The 19,219-nt window shown below is 53.1% G+C and overlaps 1 protein-coding gene across 7 annotated transcripts in view; it reads right to left on the reverse strand.

Moving 5' to 3' along the window:
- Nucleotides 1–60: 60 nt before the first annotated feature.
- The window catches only part of SSC5D (scavenger receptor cysteine rich family member with 5 domains), a 21,890-nt gene continuing 2,731 nt past the window's right edge, over nucleotides 61–19,219 (reverse strand). For 2 of the 7 annotated variants that reach the window (XM_034639404.1, XM_034639408.1), the window contains 8 exons: nucleotides 17,884–18,142; nucleotides 17,464–17,646; nucleotides 15,458–15,775; nucleotides 13,412–14,020; nucleotides 13,023–13,340; nucleotides 12,735–12,902; nucleotides 5,074–5,238; nucleotides 63–2,151 (listed from right to left, as the gene is read on the reverse strand). In XM_034639404.1, the coding sequence (XP_034495295.1) occupies nucleotides 542–2,151; nucleotides 5,074–5,238; nucleotides 12,735–12,902; nucleotides 13,023–13,340; nucleotides 13,412–14,020; nucleotides 15,458–15,775; nucleotides 17,464–17,646; nucleotides 17,884–18,142 (3,630 nt within the window). In that variant the 3' untranslated portion in view covers nucleotides 63–541. Of the gene's footprint in view, nucleotides 2,152–2,496; nucleotides 2,671–5,073; nucleotides 5,239–12,734; nucleotides 12,903–13,022; nucleotides 13,341–13,411; nucleotides 14,021–15,457; nucleotides 15,776–17,463; nucleotides 17,647–17,883; nucleotides 18,143–19,219 lie in introns of all 7 variants that reach the window. The other 5 variants (XR_004619223.1, XM_034639407.1, XM_034639406.1 and 2 more) reach the window with 5 other exon arrangements.

Raw genomic sequence — 19,219 nt, forward strand, 5'->3', positions numbered from 1 at the left:
AGCCTGACCCAGAAGAAGCACCCAACAAATATTAGTCATTATATCATGTACTCATTCATTCAAAAGATATTTAAGGAGTGTGCACTCTGCGTCAGGCTCTGCTCTAAGAGCAGGACAAAGATTTCCGCCGTCACGGGGCTTTGTCCGTGCCAGTGGTGGCATCATCTTCATCACTATGATCACCACAATCGTGCCATGCTCACGATCACCTTCATCATCATCACCGCCCTGATCACGGCCAACGTCACTTCCATCACCATCATTGTCACCACGGTCATTACCGTCATCACCATCATCCTTCTCACTACTGTAACACAATGACCATTGTGGTCATCACCCATTATCACCAAAACCATCCCCATAAACATCATTGCCTTGCATGGTGCCTGAGGGATTCACAAATCAAGACCAGTCTTGTGATTCCATCTCTCTGGAGTTCCCCTAGGTCCCCACAAATGTCGTTGATATCTTGTTTTTAATTAGGTACTTTGGTTTTCATTTTTTGTTGGGTTTGTCTCAGCCTCTCAAATCCCATATAGGGTCACACGTCTCCCCTCAGAGGCCTTTCTTCCTCCTCTGGGGTGGTGGTGGTTGGTGCAGATGTGCTGGGGGGCCAGGCCCCCTCAGCCAGTCTTTTTACCACCTCACCCAGCTGCCCTAGGTTCCGGGTGGCCTCCACCAACTGCGTCAGCCCCAGTCCCAGGGCTTGGCGCTGCTGCTGCTCCTGCTCCAGGACCTGGGTCAGCCTCTGTAGCTGGCCACCCACGTCCCTCACAGCAGCCACCAGCTCTATCAGGGCAGGTGGCTCACAAGCCATGACCCTTACAGGTGGTGGTGGAGCCACACATGGGCCAAAGGGGTCTGGGCTCTGACCAGGGGTTGGCCTTGGGGTGAGATGGTCAGGGAGAGGTTGATCCAAGGGGTGGGCCATGGAAGACAGGTGGAGGTCAGAGGTCACAATGGGGTCAGAGGCTGAGTGTGGGGTCTGGGAGGGTGGTGGGCTTGGTTTGGGGCTCTGGCTTCTTGGTGGTTCAAAGTCCTCAGTGGACAGTATGTCCATGCTTGAAGCTGGAGAAGGCCTGGAGTGGCTGGACTCTGAGGCTGGAAGAGGCGCTAGGCTTGCCATCTGGGATATAGAGAGATGAGAGGACCCTGTGGAGGTCAACCAGGGGTATAGGCTAGGCTTGACTGTTGGTGCTCGAGTGGGTGAGAGGAGTTCTGTGCCCAAGGAAGTTAGAACGGACTTGATAGTGATCATAGGGGTTGAGGTAGGGTCAGCCATCATGGTGGGGTGAGTAGAGGTGGTAGAATTAAGGGTCATGGTGGGGTGAGGGGTTGTGGCAGGGTAAGGGGTTGTGATAGGGTGAGGGGTTGTGGTGGGTTGAGCGGCAGTGGACTGAGGGAGTGTCGTGGACTGAGGGGTCATGGTGGGTTGAGGGGTTGTGGTGAGGTAAAGGGCTGTGGTGGGCTGAGGAGCTGTGGTGGGCTGAGGGGTTGTAGTGGGCTGAGGGGTTGTGGTGGGCTGAGGGGTTGTGGTGGGCTGAAGGGTTGTGGTGGGTTGTGGGGTCGTTGTGGAGTGAGGGGTGGTCATGGGTTGAGAGGTCATGGAGGGGTGAGAGGTCAAAGTGGAGTGAGGGGTGCTAGTGGGGTGGGGGCTTGTGGAGGGGTCTGGGGATCTGGAATGATCTGGAACTGTGTTGGAGTATGAGGCAGTGTCCAAGTTTGGGGTTGTGTCAGATTCTGGAGTCAACTCTGAGGTAGAAAAAAAGTGGGTCACCACTACTGGTGCAGAGGGGTCAGAGGTCAGTTCTTTGGGCAGGGTGGGTGGCGGGGTGGGTGAGAGATCAGGTGTCAGTGCTGGAATCACAGCAGCGTCAGGGGTGGACAGAGTGAGGCCAGGGGTTGTCAAGGTGAGGTCAGAGTTCATCCCGGAGGCCAGATCTGGGCTGGGTGTCAAAGTGTCAGCAGGGTCAGAGGTCACCTCCTGTGTAGAAGCTGCCTCGGAAATGTGCTCTGGCACAGAATTGGAGGTCACTAGTGGGCCAGAGGGCTCTGGCGAAGCCGTGGGAGCTGGGGAAGGAGCAGGGGGCGCTGTTCCGGCGGTTGTGGTATGCTGTAGCCTACGCTCCGGCCACGGTTTCCTCAGGGACCCTGGAGGAGGAGGAAAGACAGATGGCCGAGGTCAGCTTGCCCCGCCCACCCCGGGGGCCCACCCCACCCCTCCAGGGAGGAACCACCAACGGGAGGGCCAGGGCCTTGTGACGTCGTGGGTCGCCGGCAGACTTTGCCCCGCCCTAGTGCCCCACCTCCCCGCCACCTGTGATGTCTCCAGGCGCCACCTGGCGTCCTCCACCGCGGGCGAGGGATCGCAAGGGAGGTGAGGGGTACCGCGGAAGGCAGGAGGGGGCGGAAACGTGGGGGGCACTGAGGGGAGGCTGGAGGGGGTTGTGGAAGCATGAAGGAGAATGCGGGAGTGTCGGGGATGTGAAGGCTTACCTGGGGATGCAGGAGGGGCTGAAGGGCGGAGGGGATGAGGGGCCATGTGGGGTAGGAATGTGGGAGACGCCAGAAGGTGCAGAAGCATGAGAGGGGATGCAGGAGGGTTCTGAGCGTAATCTCGGTCAAGATTTTTATGTCACATTTTTAAACAAAATTATTGCAAAAGATCCACTGTGAACAAAAAAGTCAAAATTTTACCCCAACAGGATCTGACTGGGCCAGGATTAGGGAAAGTCAAGTGAGGTAGATGGGATCCTGCCTTTAGTTAATTTTTGATATTTAGTTCATAGTGAATATTTTATATTAATTTTGATTTTTAAAACTATAAAGATATTATTTACCTTGATAACTGCGTGTTTTGGTGGCCCCTTACATTTAGGGCCTGAGTAGTGAGACGCCTCACCCCCTTCCTGGCTCAGCTTCCAGGTAAATGAGAATTTTATCCCTTTTTGCAGATGAGGGGAGTCAGGCCTCAAGAGGGTAGGTAACTTGCCATAGGTCACACAAAGTTTGCAAATTGTGGGGACAAGAGTTGAAACAAAGTCCTTTGCATTCAGATTCTAGGTCATTAAATATCACTTTGTCTCAGTGATGGGTATGATAACATGTGGCCACTGAGTACTTGAAAGGTGGCTAGTCCAACTAAGGAAATGAAGGTTTCATTTTTCAAAAAAATTTTTTTTCTTTTGGTGGGCAGCAAAGCAAGTTTTATTGAGCGATAGTGAAATGGTAATACAAAGCTCCCAAGGAGGGAGGGAACCTGAGGGGGTTGCCCTCATTTTTCACATTTTTGATTCTTTAAAGTAAAAAGCCACCTGTGTTGATAGCTACCATATTGAATGATACAACTCTAGAGAATTTCAGTTTTCCTGTAGGATTTTAGACGTGCATCCTGTTCTTGGCATTTGTTTACAACATTAGAGAAGTGGTTAAGTAAAGGGCCTGTCCTCCAGCCAGGCTGCCTGCGCTTAAACCCCAGATCTGTCGCATCCTAACTAGGTGACCATGGACAAGCTATTTAACTGCCTTGAAACTCAATCTGTGGATGATCAACGTACCCTTGCAGAGCTGTGATGATTCAGGGAGCTCCTGTGTGTAGAGAAACTTAGGACAGTGCCTAGCATGTAACAGGCACTGTCGTGATTATTAATAGTCATAAGTCATTGATATTCATACCTCAATTTCTCTCATCTGTGAAATGGGTATAATTATAGCACCTTACATCATAGGGCTCCTATAGATGTTATGAGGATTAAAGGAGTAATATGTAAAGTGCTTAGAACAGTACCCAACACATGAAATATTGCTCAGTAAAAACTAACTGGTTTAGTTATTTCAAGAATCTCAGGTTGCTTAGATATTCTAGGGGTTCAATGCCTAGAGTGGTTATTTTTAATTTTTCAGACCCAAGGTACAGATCTAAGCTAATCATACTCTGTACACTGTCATCAACAGTCCTACAATGTCTCTTTTTCCTCCTTTTATGTCCCTGATCTCCATTCCTCTCACTTTCTCCCATAGCTACCTCCATTAATGTATTTGACACAGGTCCTTAAAGATATGTCCTTACACAATACCTTATACAATATAGAAGGCATATATGTATATATGTTAATATATTAAGTGTATGTGTATTTTTGTGTTTGTGCTTTTTAGTTTTTGCAAATCACTGGAAATTTCATTCTGCTTCTGTCTTCCTCCATATTATATTGTTCATACCACCCCATTTTGCTGTGTCTGCAGCTAGCTAATTATTGCTTTAGCTATTGCATGGGATTCCGTCATGTGCACCCACTGCATTTCTCATTATCCACTGTTGGACGACCAACTCCCTGATATCACAACATTCCAAAGAACACCCTCATATAGGTTTCCCTTAGAAGCCTGTTCAAAAATTTCTTTGGAATACAGGAGCAGGATTGCTGGGTCACAATGTACAACCATATTTAATTTCACTAAATTGTCTTTATTAAATAGCTATATCCAGTGAGGATGTCTATCTTCCTGCATCCTCACCCACACTTGATATTACCTACCTTTCAAATTTTGTCCATGCTTGTCATCATTTTAATTTGAACTTCCTGATTCCGTATGAGTGTGAATGTTCCTACATATATTTGTTGGCCATTGGGGCTTTCCCTTCTGTGAATCACATGTTCATAACTGTTACCCATTCTCTTATAGGGGAGCCTATCATTTTTTTATTGATTTGTCAGAGTGAATTGCATAGAGTAGGTTAGGGATTCTCCACCTGGGAATTGTTGGTATTTGGAGCTGGATGATTCTTTGTTGTGGGGGACTGTCCTGTACATAGTAGGATATGTAACAACATCCATGGCCTCTACGCATTAGGTTCTAGTAGCCTCCCTGCTCTTAGTCATGACAACCCCAAACAACTTCAGATATTGCCAATTATTTCCAGTTGAGAGCCACTGATGTAGTTAATAACTCCTTGTTCAGGATATATTTCTGTTGGGTTTCTGGGGTAAGCGTGGGATCACCACTGGGGAATTCAGAGTCCATTTCTCTACCCCACAACACAAACAACATGGTTGCCACAGCTACATGCCTCACCTGTGTCTCCACGGATCCTTGGAGCTGGAGAGGGATGGCCTGCGCTCCGGGTGGTACCAGCTGTAAGAGTGGATCCAGCTCTGCCTGCGGTGGGTGTCCCCTTGGGCAGAGCCCCTCCTGAAGGTGTATCCAACGTCCGGGAAGGCTCATAACTATCCTCATCACCTTGAGAGATACAGGGAGAACTGAGTCTCGCTTCCCTTGATTCGGACCCTCTGTTCCTCTTGGACCCCAACTCAGGCTTCATCCTGTCTCAACTGAACCACCACCGCAATCTCCTCCCTGACCTCACAGCCGCCCTGGTGACCTAGCTGAGATGCTCCAAACTACCAAGAACAGAAACCGGGACTAAACCAGCTCATAAAACACGAAGTCATTATTTCAATGTCCTGATATCCCTGCCCCTACTCATTATTTTTCCCTCAGGGAAAAAAACCCCTATAAAATCTTTATTAATGAACCACCAGGAACATTTCCATACTATTTTCCCAATGGTTTTTGGATGAACACACTTGCATGATCTCCACATGAGAACAATTTTATATAACATACACAGGTATAATATACAGTGACCCTTGAACACCTACGGGTTTGAACTATGTAGGACCACTTATATGCGGATTTTTTCCATAAACACAGTACAGTACTGTAAATGTATTTTCTCATTATGATTTTAGTAACATTTTTCTCTAGCTTACATTATAAAAATAGTGTATAGTATATGTATATAACATACAAAATGTGTTAATTGTTTATGTCATCAGTAAGGTTTCCAGTCAACAGTAGGCTATCAGTTTTGAGGGAGTCAAACGTTATATGTAGGTTTTTGACTGCATGGAGGTCAGTGCCCCTAACCCCTGTGTTGTTCAATGATCAGCTGTGTAATATAAAAATATACCATTTTATAAGTATAATGTAAAATATAATGTAAGGTATACCATTTTAAATAGGGAGAATAGAAATACTGAATTCAGTCTTTTAGCTTGGTTGATCAAAAGACTTATTTTAACAATAGCTTTGTTGGGGGCCTGGTTAGCTCAGCCGGTTAAGCGGCTGACTCTTAATTTCAGCTTATGTCACGGTCTCAGCGTTGTGAGACCCAGCTCCACACTCAGGCTGCCGGAGGTTCTTCCCTTCTCCCTCTGCCCCTTCACTTGTGTGTGTGCGCACATTTTTTTCTGTCAGGTAAATAAATAAATCGTTTAAAAAAAAACACAATAGCTTTGTTGGGATATAATTCACATACCTTAACGTGTACAACTCAGCGGGTCTGAGTGTATTCACAACGTTGTGTGCAACCATAAAGTCCATGTTCCTCATCTCCCTTAACTGCCCCCTGCCCACCTCTCCGGCACCCCTCTTATCACGCTGCCTTCCACACGGTGTTGATGCTCACACTGGACCCCCAACCAAGTGAGGTGTTCACATCTAGCCTCTGCACACCTCTAAGCCTTTGCCTGTGCTGTTACCTTCACCTGGATTTCCCTTCTCTGCCATAAAGACATTTTCCTACTCTGTACATGAAACCAGGCAGAAGGATGGTGTCTGACACACTAGACATGTTCGTCCTGGTCACTTTGAGCTCTGTGGCTAGCTGTCCCAGTTGCAGAAATCCGTTGCTCTGTCACCTGCTAATACATTACACACGGCTAGAACATGGCTCAATTTTCACCCTGATGCCCAGCATTGCAGATACCTCAGTCATGTCTCCCTATTATTAACCGTTCTTAAATACCTTTCCCATTTCTGTCAAGTACCTTGAGTTTTCGAAAACTATGAAATCCTACCTGACGGTCACACTCATTAGGAAATTTAAAAACCATTACCAGTATTATTAATTAAATATTAAAAATGGAAAAAAGCTTGGAGGAAAAAAAAAACCCATTAGCGGTGAAGATTTCTTTTCAAGATGCTGGGTTTTAGGAGAACTCCATTGAGAACACAAATTGAACTCCGTTAAAATGTCAGCCCACCAACTTGCAGGCATACTCCTTGGGTCTCTGTGTTCTTGAAATGTGTCTAAGATATGGCCGCCTGCTTGTGGTCCATTAGCATGGGATCGATTTGGTTTTTTTTTTTTCACTAAAATATGCATTTTTAATTTAAGAAGAAGCATTGCAGAGTTACAGCCCTTGTGAGGCCCCATCATATCCCCTCGCCAAAGGATTCTCTGATGCTATATTGTTCCTCCATGCTTTAGCTTCCTAAGTTGAAGACTGCCCATCTATGTCCTTTTGCAGCTTGGTTTGTGGGTGTGTCCCTTCCTAGCTGGGTGAGCAAGTCACTGAACTTCTCCACAACTCACTTTCCTCACCTGTAAAATGGGTACCACGATGGTCTATTCCATGAAGTTGCAAAGCCTGGCATGTGATAAACTTATTCTTTGAATTAAATTCATCTATCTCTAGTTCCTTCTTTTTAGCCTTCATATAATATTCTGTCGTATGAATACACAACTGTTGATTTCTCTGTGCCCCTGTTGACAGGCAGTTAGGCTGTGGCTAATGTTTTGCTGTTACAAATACAGTTGCAATGAATTCCTGAGATCTGTGTCTTTGGGCTCACGAGTGAGAACTCCTCAACACCTAACTGTACAACTGCTGTGTGGAAGGCAGAGGCTTCTCCCTAGATATTGTCAAAGTGCCCTCCTAAGTAGGTGAAGATTCTCATGCCCACCTTTATCCCACATCCTTGGTGCTGTCAGACATTTTAAGTTTTGGCAATCTCATGGGGAGAGGGTGGGTGGAGAAGCTGCCATTTTGCTACAGATGACCAAACCAAAGCCCAGTAGGGCAAGGAACTTGCCCAAAGTCACACAGCCAAGAAGCAGTGTTAGGCTTCAGACCCACGCAGGTCTACCTGATCCTAGATGGAGACCTCTTTCCCTAGGGGTGCAGATCTCCTGAGTCTTACCCCTCTCCTCTCCTGGTGAGCTTTTATTCATCCCTCAAGATTTTATTCAAAGGCCACTCTCCTTCCCCCCTCAATGAAGTCATGTCCTGCTTTATGCTTCCTGGGTTCTTTAGAGCTAATTCTGTCATATTCTCCTTCCCTGTCTCCATGGCTAGAGTGGTTAAGATTGTAAATCCTGTTTGAATCCAAGCTCTGCCCTTTGCTGTACTGGTCTCTTTGTACCTCAGTTTCCTTATCTGTAGAATGGTGGTAAGGATAGTACTGATCTCATAAGGTTCCTTGAGGAGGAAGTGAGTTAAACCATGTGATGCTGGTAGATGGTTCCTGACATGTGGAGCGCATTCAATGAATACTAGCAATGACTGTTAATATTATCATCCAACCTCTGAATTTAATCCTGCATTTACTGTTGGATCCCCTCCCCTCTACATGACCACACGTAGCCATAACATACAGCAAAGCCCAAATCCATGAGTCATCCCACCTTCCAAGCTGGGTGTGGGAGGTCCATTAGACACGGCTATCTGTCTGCACAACCTCATCCATTCTCACAGCTTCAAATTCCATCTTGTCAATGTATATCTTCAGCCCAGGCCCTCCTCAGAGCTCCAGGATTGCGTATCTAATGTCTCTTGGGTGTGTCAAACACATCACCAGTGGATCTAATATTCCCACCGTGGATCCTGTGCATCCAGTTGCATGTTCCCTGATCCAGTAAAACGTGGGCCCCCATCCCCTACCTCCCTCTTCTCACACCCTACCCAACCCATCACTCAAATCCATCAGCTCAATTCTCAGAATGTAGTTAACATAATCTACTTCTCTCTCAGTTTCCACTGCCCTCCCGACAGAGACCACTGCCTCCTCCTCGTCTCCCTATATGCACCCTAGCTCCTCCATTCATTTTCCATGTGGCATCCTGAGTGACTGCTTTGAAAATGCACATGTGGGGGCTCCTGGTGGCTCAGTCAGTTAAGCGTCTGCCTTCGGCTTGGGTTGTGATCCCAGGGTCCTGGGATCAGGCCCTGCCCCTGCTCAGCAGGGAGTCTGCTCCTCCCTCTTTCCCTTTGACCCTCCCTCCTGCCCGTCCTCTCGCTCACTCTCTCAAATGAATAAATAATCTTTTTAAAAAATGCATATGTGACCACGTCCTTCCTAGCTCAAAATGCTCCACCAAGGGCTTCTCACTGCATATAGAATAAAACTCAGAGTCTAGCCCTCTCCTATCACTCTCACCCTGCCTGGCTTACTCTGCTTCAGCCATGCTGGCATCCTCGCCATTCTCTCAAGGGCCTCTCACCACAGGGCCTTTGCACGCGCTGCTCCCTTTGCCTGGAATGCACCTTTAGCTCCCTCGGGGCTCCCCATCACAGACCTCTTCTCCTGCCATCATTCCCATCAACCACTCCATTTCAGCCCCACTGACCTTGCTGCCGTTTTCTTGAATCCACTAAGCACACTTCCACCTCAAAGCCTTCACATGCACTGTTCTCTCTATATGAAACACTCTCCAAACAGGTATCAGGATGGCTTTCTCCCTCTCCTCCTGAAGGTCATCACTTAAAGGGCACTTTCTCAGTAAGGCATCTCTCGGCCATCCTATTCTAAATTGCAGATCTCAGCCTCCCTATCCCTTGCTCATCACTGCTGTGTTCCCAGGAGTTAGTATTCACACCTGCCACACAGCAGGTACCTGACACACAAGTTAATGTCAGCATCTCCAAATTCCAAGAAGCCTCGAGAAATGCTACTTCAATGAACTAGAAAGTGAAAATTCAACCTTTTAAGCCTCTAGCTTCAGCTGTTATTTTCATTCAACAAATGTGTAAGTCTCTACGGAGTCTCTACAGCACAGATTCGCTAGTAGACAGAATAATGCTCCCCCAAAGATGCCTGTACCCTAATCCCCAGAATCTGTGAATAGGTTACCTTATGTGGCAAAGGGATATTGCAGATGTGATTAAAGGTCCAGACCTTGAGATGAAGAGATTATCCTGCATCAATCCAAGTAGGCCCAATCCAATCACACAAATCCTTAAAATTAGGACAGAGAAAGATGTGAAGACAGAAGAAAGGTCAGAGAGTGCAACACTGCTGGCTCTGACATGGAGGAAGGGGCCACGAGCCAAGGGATGTGGGGGCCTCTAGAAGCTGGAAAAGGTACAGGAACAGATTCTCCTCTAGAGCCTCCGGAAGGAAAACATTCCTGCTGACACCTTGCTGTCAGCCCTGTGAGAGTCCTGTTGGACTTCTGACCTACAGAACTGCAAGATAAGCTTGTGTTGTTTCAAGGCAGTAAACGTACGGTTATGTTACGGTAGCAACAGAAACTGACACAGTTAAGCACACGATGGAGCTAAGGGTCCAGGGAAAGGATAATGCCCTACTAGCAATGCCATTTCTCAACTCCAGCCTTTGCTCCTCTGAGAATTCCCTACCTCCTGGTGTCTGCCGCTGGATAAGACCACTTTCACCGCAAGGTTTTTCCTGATTGCTCTACTAGAAATAACAACTCCTTCCCTGGAATCCTGCAGCTGTTGTTCATTTACGGTAAATAAGTCTAACCACCAACGTTCTGTGGTTTTAAACTATTTCACACACATTTTGCTCATTGGATTGGGAAAGATTACTAAATTACTGAGCTAATTATCAGGGAATTGCTTAGTCCAACTCTTCAGCTTCCAAGTTGTGGCTCCAAGATTAGAACTAGCTGGGTGACCTCAGGTCCCAATCCCATGAACAAAATGTATGAAATCATGTAAGACGGATCTCAGTAGCGGCTCCTGAGTTTAAGTTCTGAGTCAAATTATTTCCCCACGTGAAACACGGGCGTTAACAACAGGACCTATGTCTCCCGGTTGTTGCAATCACGCGTGCCCAGCACGGAGTTAGCTCTGCTGGACTGTTTTTCCAGAGGAAGAAACAGGCTCAAAGAGGTGGAGTCATTTTTTTTCAGGGTTACCTTGCAGTGAGGATAGGAATTCACATCTGTCCTTTCTCCCACTCCCATCTGGCCTCCTTACTCCTGTATCTGGGACTACCCCGAGATTTCCCTCGCGCGGCTCGCAATTCTGCACTTCTCTGAGCTCACGTAATCGCCTCCCCCAACGGGCCCCCCCACCCCAGGAAGGAACGCTAGGCCTCGCGTCTCTCCCCCGCCCCGCCCGTCTCCGCCACGAGGGGGCGCTGGAGGATAGACAGGGGTCTGCACCCTGTTGCAGAGAACAAAGGCTCTAGAACCCCGGCCACAACGCACCTGGGAGCAGCACCTCGGAAAACTGGGCAGGACGGGTCCTACCTCACAACTCCGGTCCCCCACCCTGAAGCGCGGCGGCCCCTAGGCCCGCTCTTTCCCTCCGTTTCCCCTCACAAAGAGCCCGACCACGCAGCCAGGTCGCCCCTCTGGAAGCCGAGGGAGCGCGTCACCTGGCTTTTATTACCGCGGGCGTGGGTCAACCGGCCAATCAGGAGGCGCAGCGCGCCTGTGACGTCACAAGGCGTGAGGCGGATTGGTCCCATTCCTCCTCCCGCGGAGTGCGTATGCGTGCTGCGCGCCAGAAAAAGGCGGGAAATGCCCGACGGGAGGGGCACCCCGCTCCTGAGGCGACGAGTCCCTCAGGAGAAGACAGGCAGAGGGGCGCGGGCGACAGGCAGAAGAGGGACCTTCAGCGGATAGGAGAGGACACGGGGAAGGAGGAGGAAGGCAGCGGGAGGTGAAGCGGCCGCAGCAAGCTGGATGGAGTGAAAAGGGGGGCCAGAGCAGGAGGTGACAGCCGTGAGCGGAAGGCGAAGGAGTCGGCGTGCGAGGCACTAAGGAGTGGCGAGGAGCACGAGTGGCCGGGGTGCGGGAAGGCAGAGAGCAGGGCACCCAGGGGAATGTCGAGCCACCGGCGTGAGAAACAGTGGGTCCCGGAGGAGGAGGAGGCAGAGAGAGCGAGAACAGGGAGGATAGAGGAGTCGACTGCGGGAAAACAGGAACGCTGGGAGCGTGCACTGGATGCGAGCCCACGGGAGCGATGGTGAGAGACAGCCGACCACGAGCACCGTAGGGCGACAGAAATGCGGAGAGGGGAAATGGAAAAGAGAGAGCGGGATGGGCAGGAGAGGATGGAAGAGCCATGGACGCGCGTGCGCACACATGCACATGCGCAGGAACGCAGAGTGGCAGGGGCTGCGAAGCCTGCGAGAGCACGCGCGCATGCGCAGGGACGCGAGGCCTGGGAGACGCCAAGAGAAGCCCGCAAGAACGCACGCGCTTGCGCTGGGATGAGGGGCGAAGGAGATGTCGCGGAGAAGGCCGCGTGAGCGGGCGATGGAGCACACGGGCTGGGGCGCACGGGCTCCGGGTGTGGCCGCAGGGGAGAAAGGACACTCAGGGGGGCTGCACGGGCCAAGCTGTAGGGGGTTGGGGGATGACGTGGTGACCTCGGCCAGCTGGGAGGTCTCGGGGCTCTGGATGGAGAGGCCCAGCCTCAGGTGTCGTGGCTGGTTTGCGGGGGTGGGTGGTGGCTGTGGGCTCAGGCCGTGCTGAGCCTGGTCTGATGCTCAGAGACACACGAGGGTCTCCTCTTCGAGGCTCTCGAGGAGAGCCCAAGGAGGGAACGTTTTAGGGTCTCAGGAGCCGCGGACAATGTGTCCGCGATCCCTGACACCCAGGTAAGCTCACTTCGGGGTCTCTCGGGAAGCCCTGTCAGAAGGCGCACCCAGGTCGATGGGGGCCCCATCCGCACCCTGGCCGTGCACCTCACCTGTGTTTGGAAGACTCCTTGTCGCCGGGGAGGGGGTCCCTGGGCTCTTGGTGATGGCCCAGGAGAGCGTGTGTCCAGGTACCCCTGCAGTGGTGATCCCCTTGGCCAGGTCCTCTCCCGAGGTGGGATCCCAGGTCCAGGGGGGATAATCATCCTCATCCGCATAGCCTTGGGAGAAAGTGGGGCATGGGTTGAGCCCCGCCCCGTCTCAGGTCCTTGCTGCTGCTCCAGACTACCCTTCCAGAATCTCTTGGAGTGACTGTGGGTCCCCCACCCCATCCCCAGTACCAGTGCAGGTGAGCCCCACGTCTTCCTCGTGGTCACAGTTGTGCTGGCCCCACGCCCCAGCAGGGCAGTCACTCAGCGAGGCCTCGATTCCCTTGCAGCCCACGTCATCCAGCCAGATGGGACCGGTCCCGGGGCCGTAGTGGGTTTTGCCCACACGGGGTCGGACCCTTCCACAGCCCAGCTCCCAGCAGGCCACGGTACTGTCCCGCAGGTCCCAGCTGTCATCGCACACTGTCCCCCAGCGCCCAGCATGCCACACTTCCAGCCGGCCAGCACACCGGTTGGGCCCATCGGCCAGACGCACCCGGAACGGGCCTGCTGGTAGAAGACCCCAAGTCAGGAGGGGTCAAGAGGGGTCAGCCTCACCTATTCATGTTCCCTCCACTCACCTGATCCCCCAGCGGTGCTCCCAGTGGGGGAGGGGGCTGGATCTTTGGAAGACTCTGGAGAACCTTGTGCTGGGGTCTCAGCAGATGGCTCCGTGGAGACCAGAGGGGTTCGCTTCACCATGGCGTCAGAGGTCATTTCTCGGGGACTTTGAGTGGTTGATGTTGCCACGGTCTTAGCAGTCCGTTCTCGGGGGACCCGGGGAGTCCGTGTTGCAGTAGTATGTGAGGTCATCCTGTGGGGAACCTCAGTGGTCATCTTGGCAGTAGACTCGGAAACTGTTCTTCGGGAGGCCTCAGTGGTCAGGGTTGTAGTGGTCCGTGAGGTGAGTTCAGGGGGTCTCTGGGTGCCCATGACCCTGGAGTGTTTAGTGGTTGGCACCACGGGGGGCTGAGTGGTTGGTCTCCTTGCATTTTTGGTCACCCACTTCTTAGTACTCTTGGGTGTTTTCCCTGGGGCCTTGGTAGTGGTTTTCTCAGGAAGACTGGGGGTCAGCTTTGCAGGGGGCTTGGTGGCCGGCTCCCCAGGGAGCCAGGCATCCGGATCTCTACCCAGGCCAGGGATCCAGCTCCAGCTGAAGGGGTCTGAGATGGAGTCCAGGCCAGAGGTATCTGGAAGGTGGGAAGAGAGGACAGGGAAGATGGCAGACACCATAATGACAAGGTCGTCTTTTAGCTCCATCTTTCTCTCTCATCTCTTCGTTCATTATTCGTTTACTCATTCATGTCACCAACATTTATCAAGCATCTTCTATGACCCAGGCACTGTGCCAGACGCTGGGGATACTGTGGCCAGCCAAACCTGACACCACTCCTTGCTCCTTGGTTTTTACACTTGTGACGTGACTGACCCTCTCTGCCCTTCCCACATCCGACCTGTCCTCTTCATCTTGCTGGTCACACATGGTGTCACTCCCTGTAACTTCTGACAGTCTCCCTTTCTCCCTGTCCAGCTTTCAACAGTTATCAGAGTGGTGCCAGGTCTGGTGGGTCACTCCCCAGCCAAAAACCCTTCTGTGGCTCCTGTGGCCTCGGGAGGAGGGAAAGGGCCTTAGCCTCAGTGACTCCATGTGGGCCACTACAGTTGTCACATCCCTCTGATTAGCACCTGTGTGCAGTAAAGTGTCAACTGTGCCCAAAGAAAGGTTTGGCCCTTGGCCCCTGGCTCCTGGGGCCACCCACATAGGCGGTACCAACATTGTGACTTATGGGCAGCCAGCGGGCAGGCAGCCATAGCTCGTAACCGAGCTCCTATAAAAACTGCACGTGGAGGCTAGGGGAGTGTCTCTGCTTGGCAGTACTGCCTGTGCGTGGTCACTCACCCCTGCTGGGAGAACCAAGTGCTCTCCATGGCTCCCCGGGGAGCATGGCTGGAAGCTCCGTGAAGCTCTCTCCTGAACTGGCCCCTGTGCTTCTTCCCTTGACTGGTTTTTATGATGGCTTTTCTGTTTTTTTGTGAGTCCTTCTAGAAGACTATAGAACCTGAGGTTGGTCTCGGGGCCCTCCCACATGATAACATGTCGCACAGGTTTGCAGGGATTTGTTGGTGCCTCTCTTGTGTCAGTGAGCTGTGAGCTTCCCAGAGGCCGGGACTGTGCTCCCTGCATCCTGAGGCCCCAGCACCTGGCTCAGGGTCTGGCACTCAGTAAGTGTTAGCAAACTTAGGACAGACACCACGCCTGTGCTTACTGTGGCTGGCCCTCACTTTGGCTTCTGTCCATCTCCCAGTGTCCGCATCTTCACTTCCTTTGTCTTGGGGAGGATAAACGGGAAGAGGAGAAAGAATCCCAACTCTGCGACTTAGTTGCTGTGTGACCTTGGGCAACTTACTTAACCTCTCTCTGCCTTGGCTTCCTCAGTAAAATGAGCATAGCATCCACCAGCTTGTACTTATTGTGAGGCATGAGTGTGGTCACATGTATGGAAACACCCAGCCCAGGGCGAGGGCTTGGGAGACCTGCGCTCAGTAGATGTTAGTGCGGATGTTCATTTCCATTCCCTCTTCCAGGAAGCCCTCCAGGAGCCAGCAGGTGGTCAGGGCCTCCTTACCAGTGCAGGTGACTCCAACGTCTTCATTGTGAGCACAGTTGTGCTTCCCCCAGGGCGCAGCGGGGCAGTCCGAGAGTGAGGCCTCGGTCCCCAAGCACCCCACGTCATCCAGCCAGATGGGGCCAGCCCCCCAGCCGAAGCGGCCAGCCGCAGGGTCCTGCTGCCGAGCTCTACCGCAGCCCAGCTCCCGGCAGACCACGGCTGAATCCCGTAGGTCCCAGCTGTCATCACACACCGTCCCCCAGCGCCCGTTGTGCCACACCTCCAGCCGGCCAGCACACCTGCTGGGTCCTGCCACCAGGCGCAGCTGGGGGGACCCTAGGGTGGAAGAGACCCAAACAATTAGTCAGGAGGCCATCCGGCTCTCTGAGCCCCTCCACCTGCCCTGCATTCACCCACCCATTTGTCCATCTGGGATTTCCCACACCCGTCCACCCTGGTGGCGGGCATTCATGGAGGCCTGTGCTGTGCCATCTGCATGAGGTGTGAGGCATCGAGTCACACATGGTCTGGGTTTCTCAAAAAGTTAAAACGCCAGACTACTGTATGATCCAGAAATCCCACTGCTCGGGTGTACCGCAGATCAAGGCAGGATGGCTATTTGAACAGATACTTGCGCACAGATGTTCATCGCACTGTTCACAGTGGCCAAAGGGTGGACACAGCCTGAGTGTCCGTCACTGGATGGAGGGGTAGCAGAGTGAGGATACACACAAAATGGAAGAGGATTCAGCCTTTCTAAGGAAGGGAATTCCGACACCTGCCACATGGATGAACCTAGAGGACATTAGCACAAATACGGTAGGGGTCCATCTGCGTGAGGCCCTGGAGGAGTGAAATTCACAGAGGCAGAAAGAAGAAGGGTGGGTGCCTGGGGCTGGGGCGGAGGGATGGGGAGTCTGTGTGTAACAGGTCTGGGGTGCCTGTCTGGGATGGCGACAAAGTCCTACAGCTGGATGGTGGTAGTTTTATGTTACGGATAGTTTACTGCGGTGAACCAAAAAGAGAATGTGGGCTCTGGAACAAGTTCGTTTCACCCGTGTTTTAGCCACGTGGCCTCCTCTGTAACACGGACACCAGGCAGCACCCATGGCCTGCATGGCTGCACGCGTCACCTGATGGAGACACGGGGCAAGCCTGCAACAGCACCGGTCACACAGAAGCCAGTGAGCGCTGGGTGCCTCAGGAGAAGAGGGGAAGAGGCCTGCAGCACGGACAAGTTTCCCACCCTTGAGGAGTCCGCTGTGCTAACCAGGCCTTTTCATTGTCTATGTTCTGACATTCTGACCTCTCGGGGCCTTTCTGACCCTGGAGCGACTGCCCCTCGAGGGTTAGCTAACTCCCAGAGACAGGAAACCACTGGCCCGTGCCTCTTGTATGCTCGCCTGCCAGTCCAGAGCCCACCCCCCACCTGCTCTGGGGGACTGTCACACTCTGGGCCACTGTCCACCCACCCTCCGCCCCCCAGGGCCAGGTGCCCGACAACCAGGGGCAGCCCCTGCACCCCACAGCTCACGGAAATGATCCAAGTGAGCTGACCCTTAGCCTGCTTACTCGGCCTTGTCTGCTCCTTCCCACAGAGGCTGCGGTCAAGGTCAAGGCTCTTGCTGTGTGTTCCCCTCGCTCCCTCTGCCTCCTGGCCAACGGTGCTCCTTCCCTGCGTGGCCCTGTAGTGCGTGGGCTAGAAACCCACTACCTTTACACCAGCAGTCCCCAGTCCCGTCTAGATCTGCTGCAGCTGAGTACCACTAAGGCCTGTGTTTTACCCGTCCTTTCCGCATTTGTGAGGAGACTGCCTCCCCAAAGTCACGCATTTCATGATGGCAACAGTAGAGGGCTCAAGCAAGCACAGACCCTTCTGGGCGTAGGGCTCTGTTCCCTCCTCTACCCTTGTCTTTGCCCCCATGAGACGGTCTCTGAGCAGGGAGAGAGGGTGCCTGGGGCTGACTACGGGGGAGGAAGCAGTAGGCGAGACCCCGTTTTCTCAGGGTGCAGAACAGACTCACCAGCTTCTGGTCCGGGCTCCCGAGGGACAGTAGGGGAGGCAGGAGGAGGTGAGATCCCTGCTGTGCCTGGGGCCTGGCTCCCTGTGGGGGCCGGGGGCCTGGACGCTACCTCCCTGGGCAAAGAGCGGTTGCTGTCCACTGCTGGGGCCGGGGCCGTGGGAGGGACATATCCAAGAGGCATGCCTGGGGCAGGGAAGAGGTGATCACCACCACGGTGATGCCGGGCAGCTCCCCACACCCTCCATCCCAGGCCCGCGGATGCAGAATGAGGTCTCATGGATGAGGACAAGTGGGCAGTCAGGATAGGAGAGAGGGGCGCGTGGGGTGGACGTTACACCCCACACAAGCCCCCACTTCCTGTGCCTCCACTGGAGGCTCTAGCACACCCACACCCCAGCCTCGCCCTCGTGTCCTCCTCACCATCACACACGGCCCCGGCGTCCTCCCGGTGGTGACAGTCATGCTGGCCCCAGGGCCGTGCTGGGCAGAATCGCAGGGCCGTCTCGTTACCCCGACACCGAAGGTCGTCCAGGAGGATGGGTCCAGCCCCTTCCCCAAAGAAGGCGCCTCCGGGGGCAGCCAGCGCACCCCCACAGCCCAGCTCCCGGCAGGCCACCGTGGCATCCCGCAGGTCCCAGGCGTCATCACACACCGTCCCCCAGCGCCCGCTGTGCCACACCTCCAGGCGGCCAGCGCACCCATGGGGGCCGTCAGCCAGACGCAGCCGGGGGGCTGGGCCTGGATGTGGGGAGAGGGAGGGGAACAGACAGACAGAGGACTGTGATGGATGAGTGGCGTGAGCTCTGTGTGCAGGAAACTACACACATACAGGTACTGAACTGTCCGTGGGGTTGGGCTTCCTGCCCACGATGACGCTGGACAGCAGATATCCCACCTTCCACTTGCCCATGAGGAAAAGGCTCCAAGATGGGAAGTCACTCACCGAGAGTCCAGCTCTGGTCTGTCCACCAGCCAATGCCCCTGCCTGCCCGGGGCTGGGCCCTGGGGACACTGGCCCTGATCCCACTCCCTGGCTGCCTGCCTCAGTCCTGGAAAGCAGGGCTGGAGCCTTAACTCTGCTCCCATGACCTGGGCTCTAAAGGCCCGCTTCTGCCCCTGTGTGCTGCCCACCCCGTGCAGCATTGTCCCTGGCCCACTGCTCAGTGCCCCATTCCGAGTGGGTGGTCTCCGCCCTCGCCGCACCCTGTGCTTCTAGGCCCACCAGGCACGGCAGATCTCTCTGCAGCAGGACAGACCTGGCTGGTCAAGGTTGGGGTCTGGGGCTGAGTCTGTGACCTGGGTCATTTGGGTTCCTTTTCAGAACCTCATTTCCACATCTGGGAAGAGAGGGGTGAAAATACCCAGCCCAGACACTGTCCACGTGGCGGTGAGGCTCAGAGACAGCAGGGAGGTGCCCATCGCGCTGCTTAGCATAGAGTCAGACTCAGGTGATCCTCTTCCTCTTCCCCTTCACATCAGCCGACTGAAGCACCCCACCTCGTCTGGGGGGCACCTACTGTCTGCCTGCAGCCCCTGTGCTTTCCCACCCTACAACTGTGGGCAGCCACTGCAACTACCCTGTGCCTGCTGGGTCCTGCGGCAGAGCCACTGAAAGTCCATGGGAATGAGGACTGGGTCTCACGGTGTGTCTGTGCCAGGCATGGATAGTGCTTAAGTGGTATTTGTGGGAAGGGGAGGGGGGGAGGGGAGGGAGGGAAGGAAGGAGAAAGAAGGGGGAAGGGAGCAGGGGGGAAGG

The sequence above is a fragment of the Ailuropoda melanoleuca genome, chromosome 12 (assembly GCF_002007445.2).
Source record: "Ailuropoda melanoleuca isolate Jingjing chromosome 12, ASM200744v2, whole genome shotgun sequence".
Classification (NCBI taxonomy): Eukaryota; Metazoa; Chordata; class Mammalia; order Carnivora; family Ursidae; genus Ailuropoda; species Ailuropoda melanoleuca.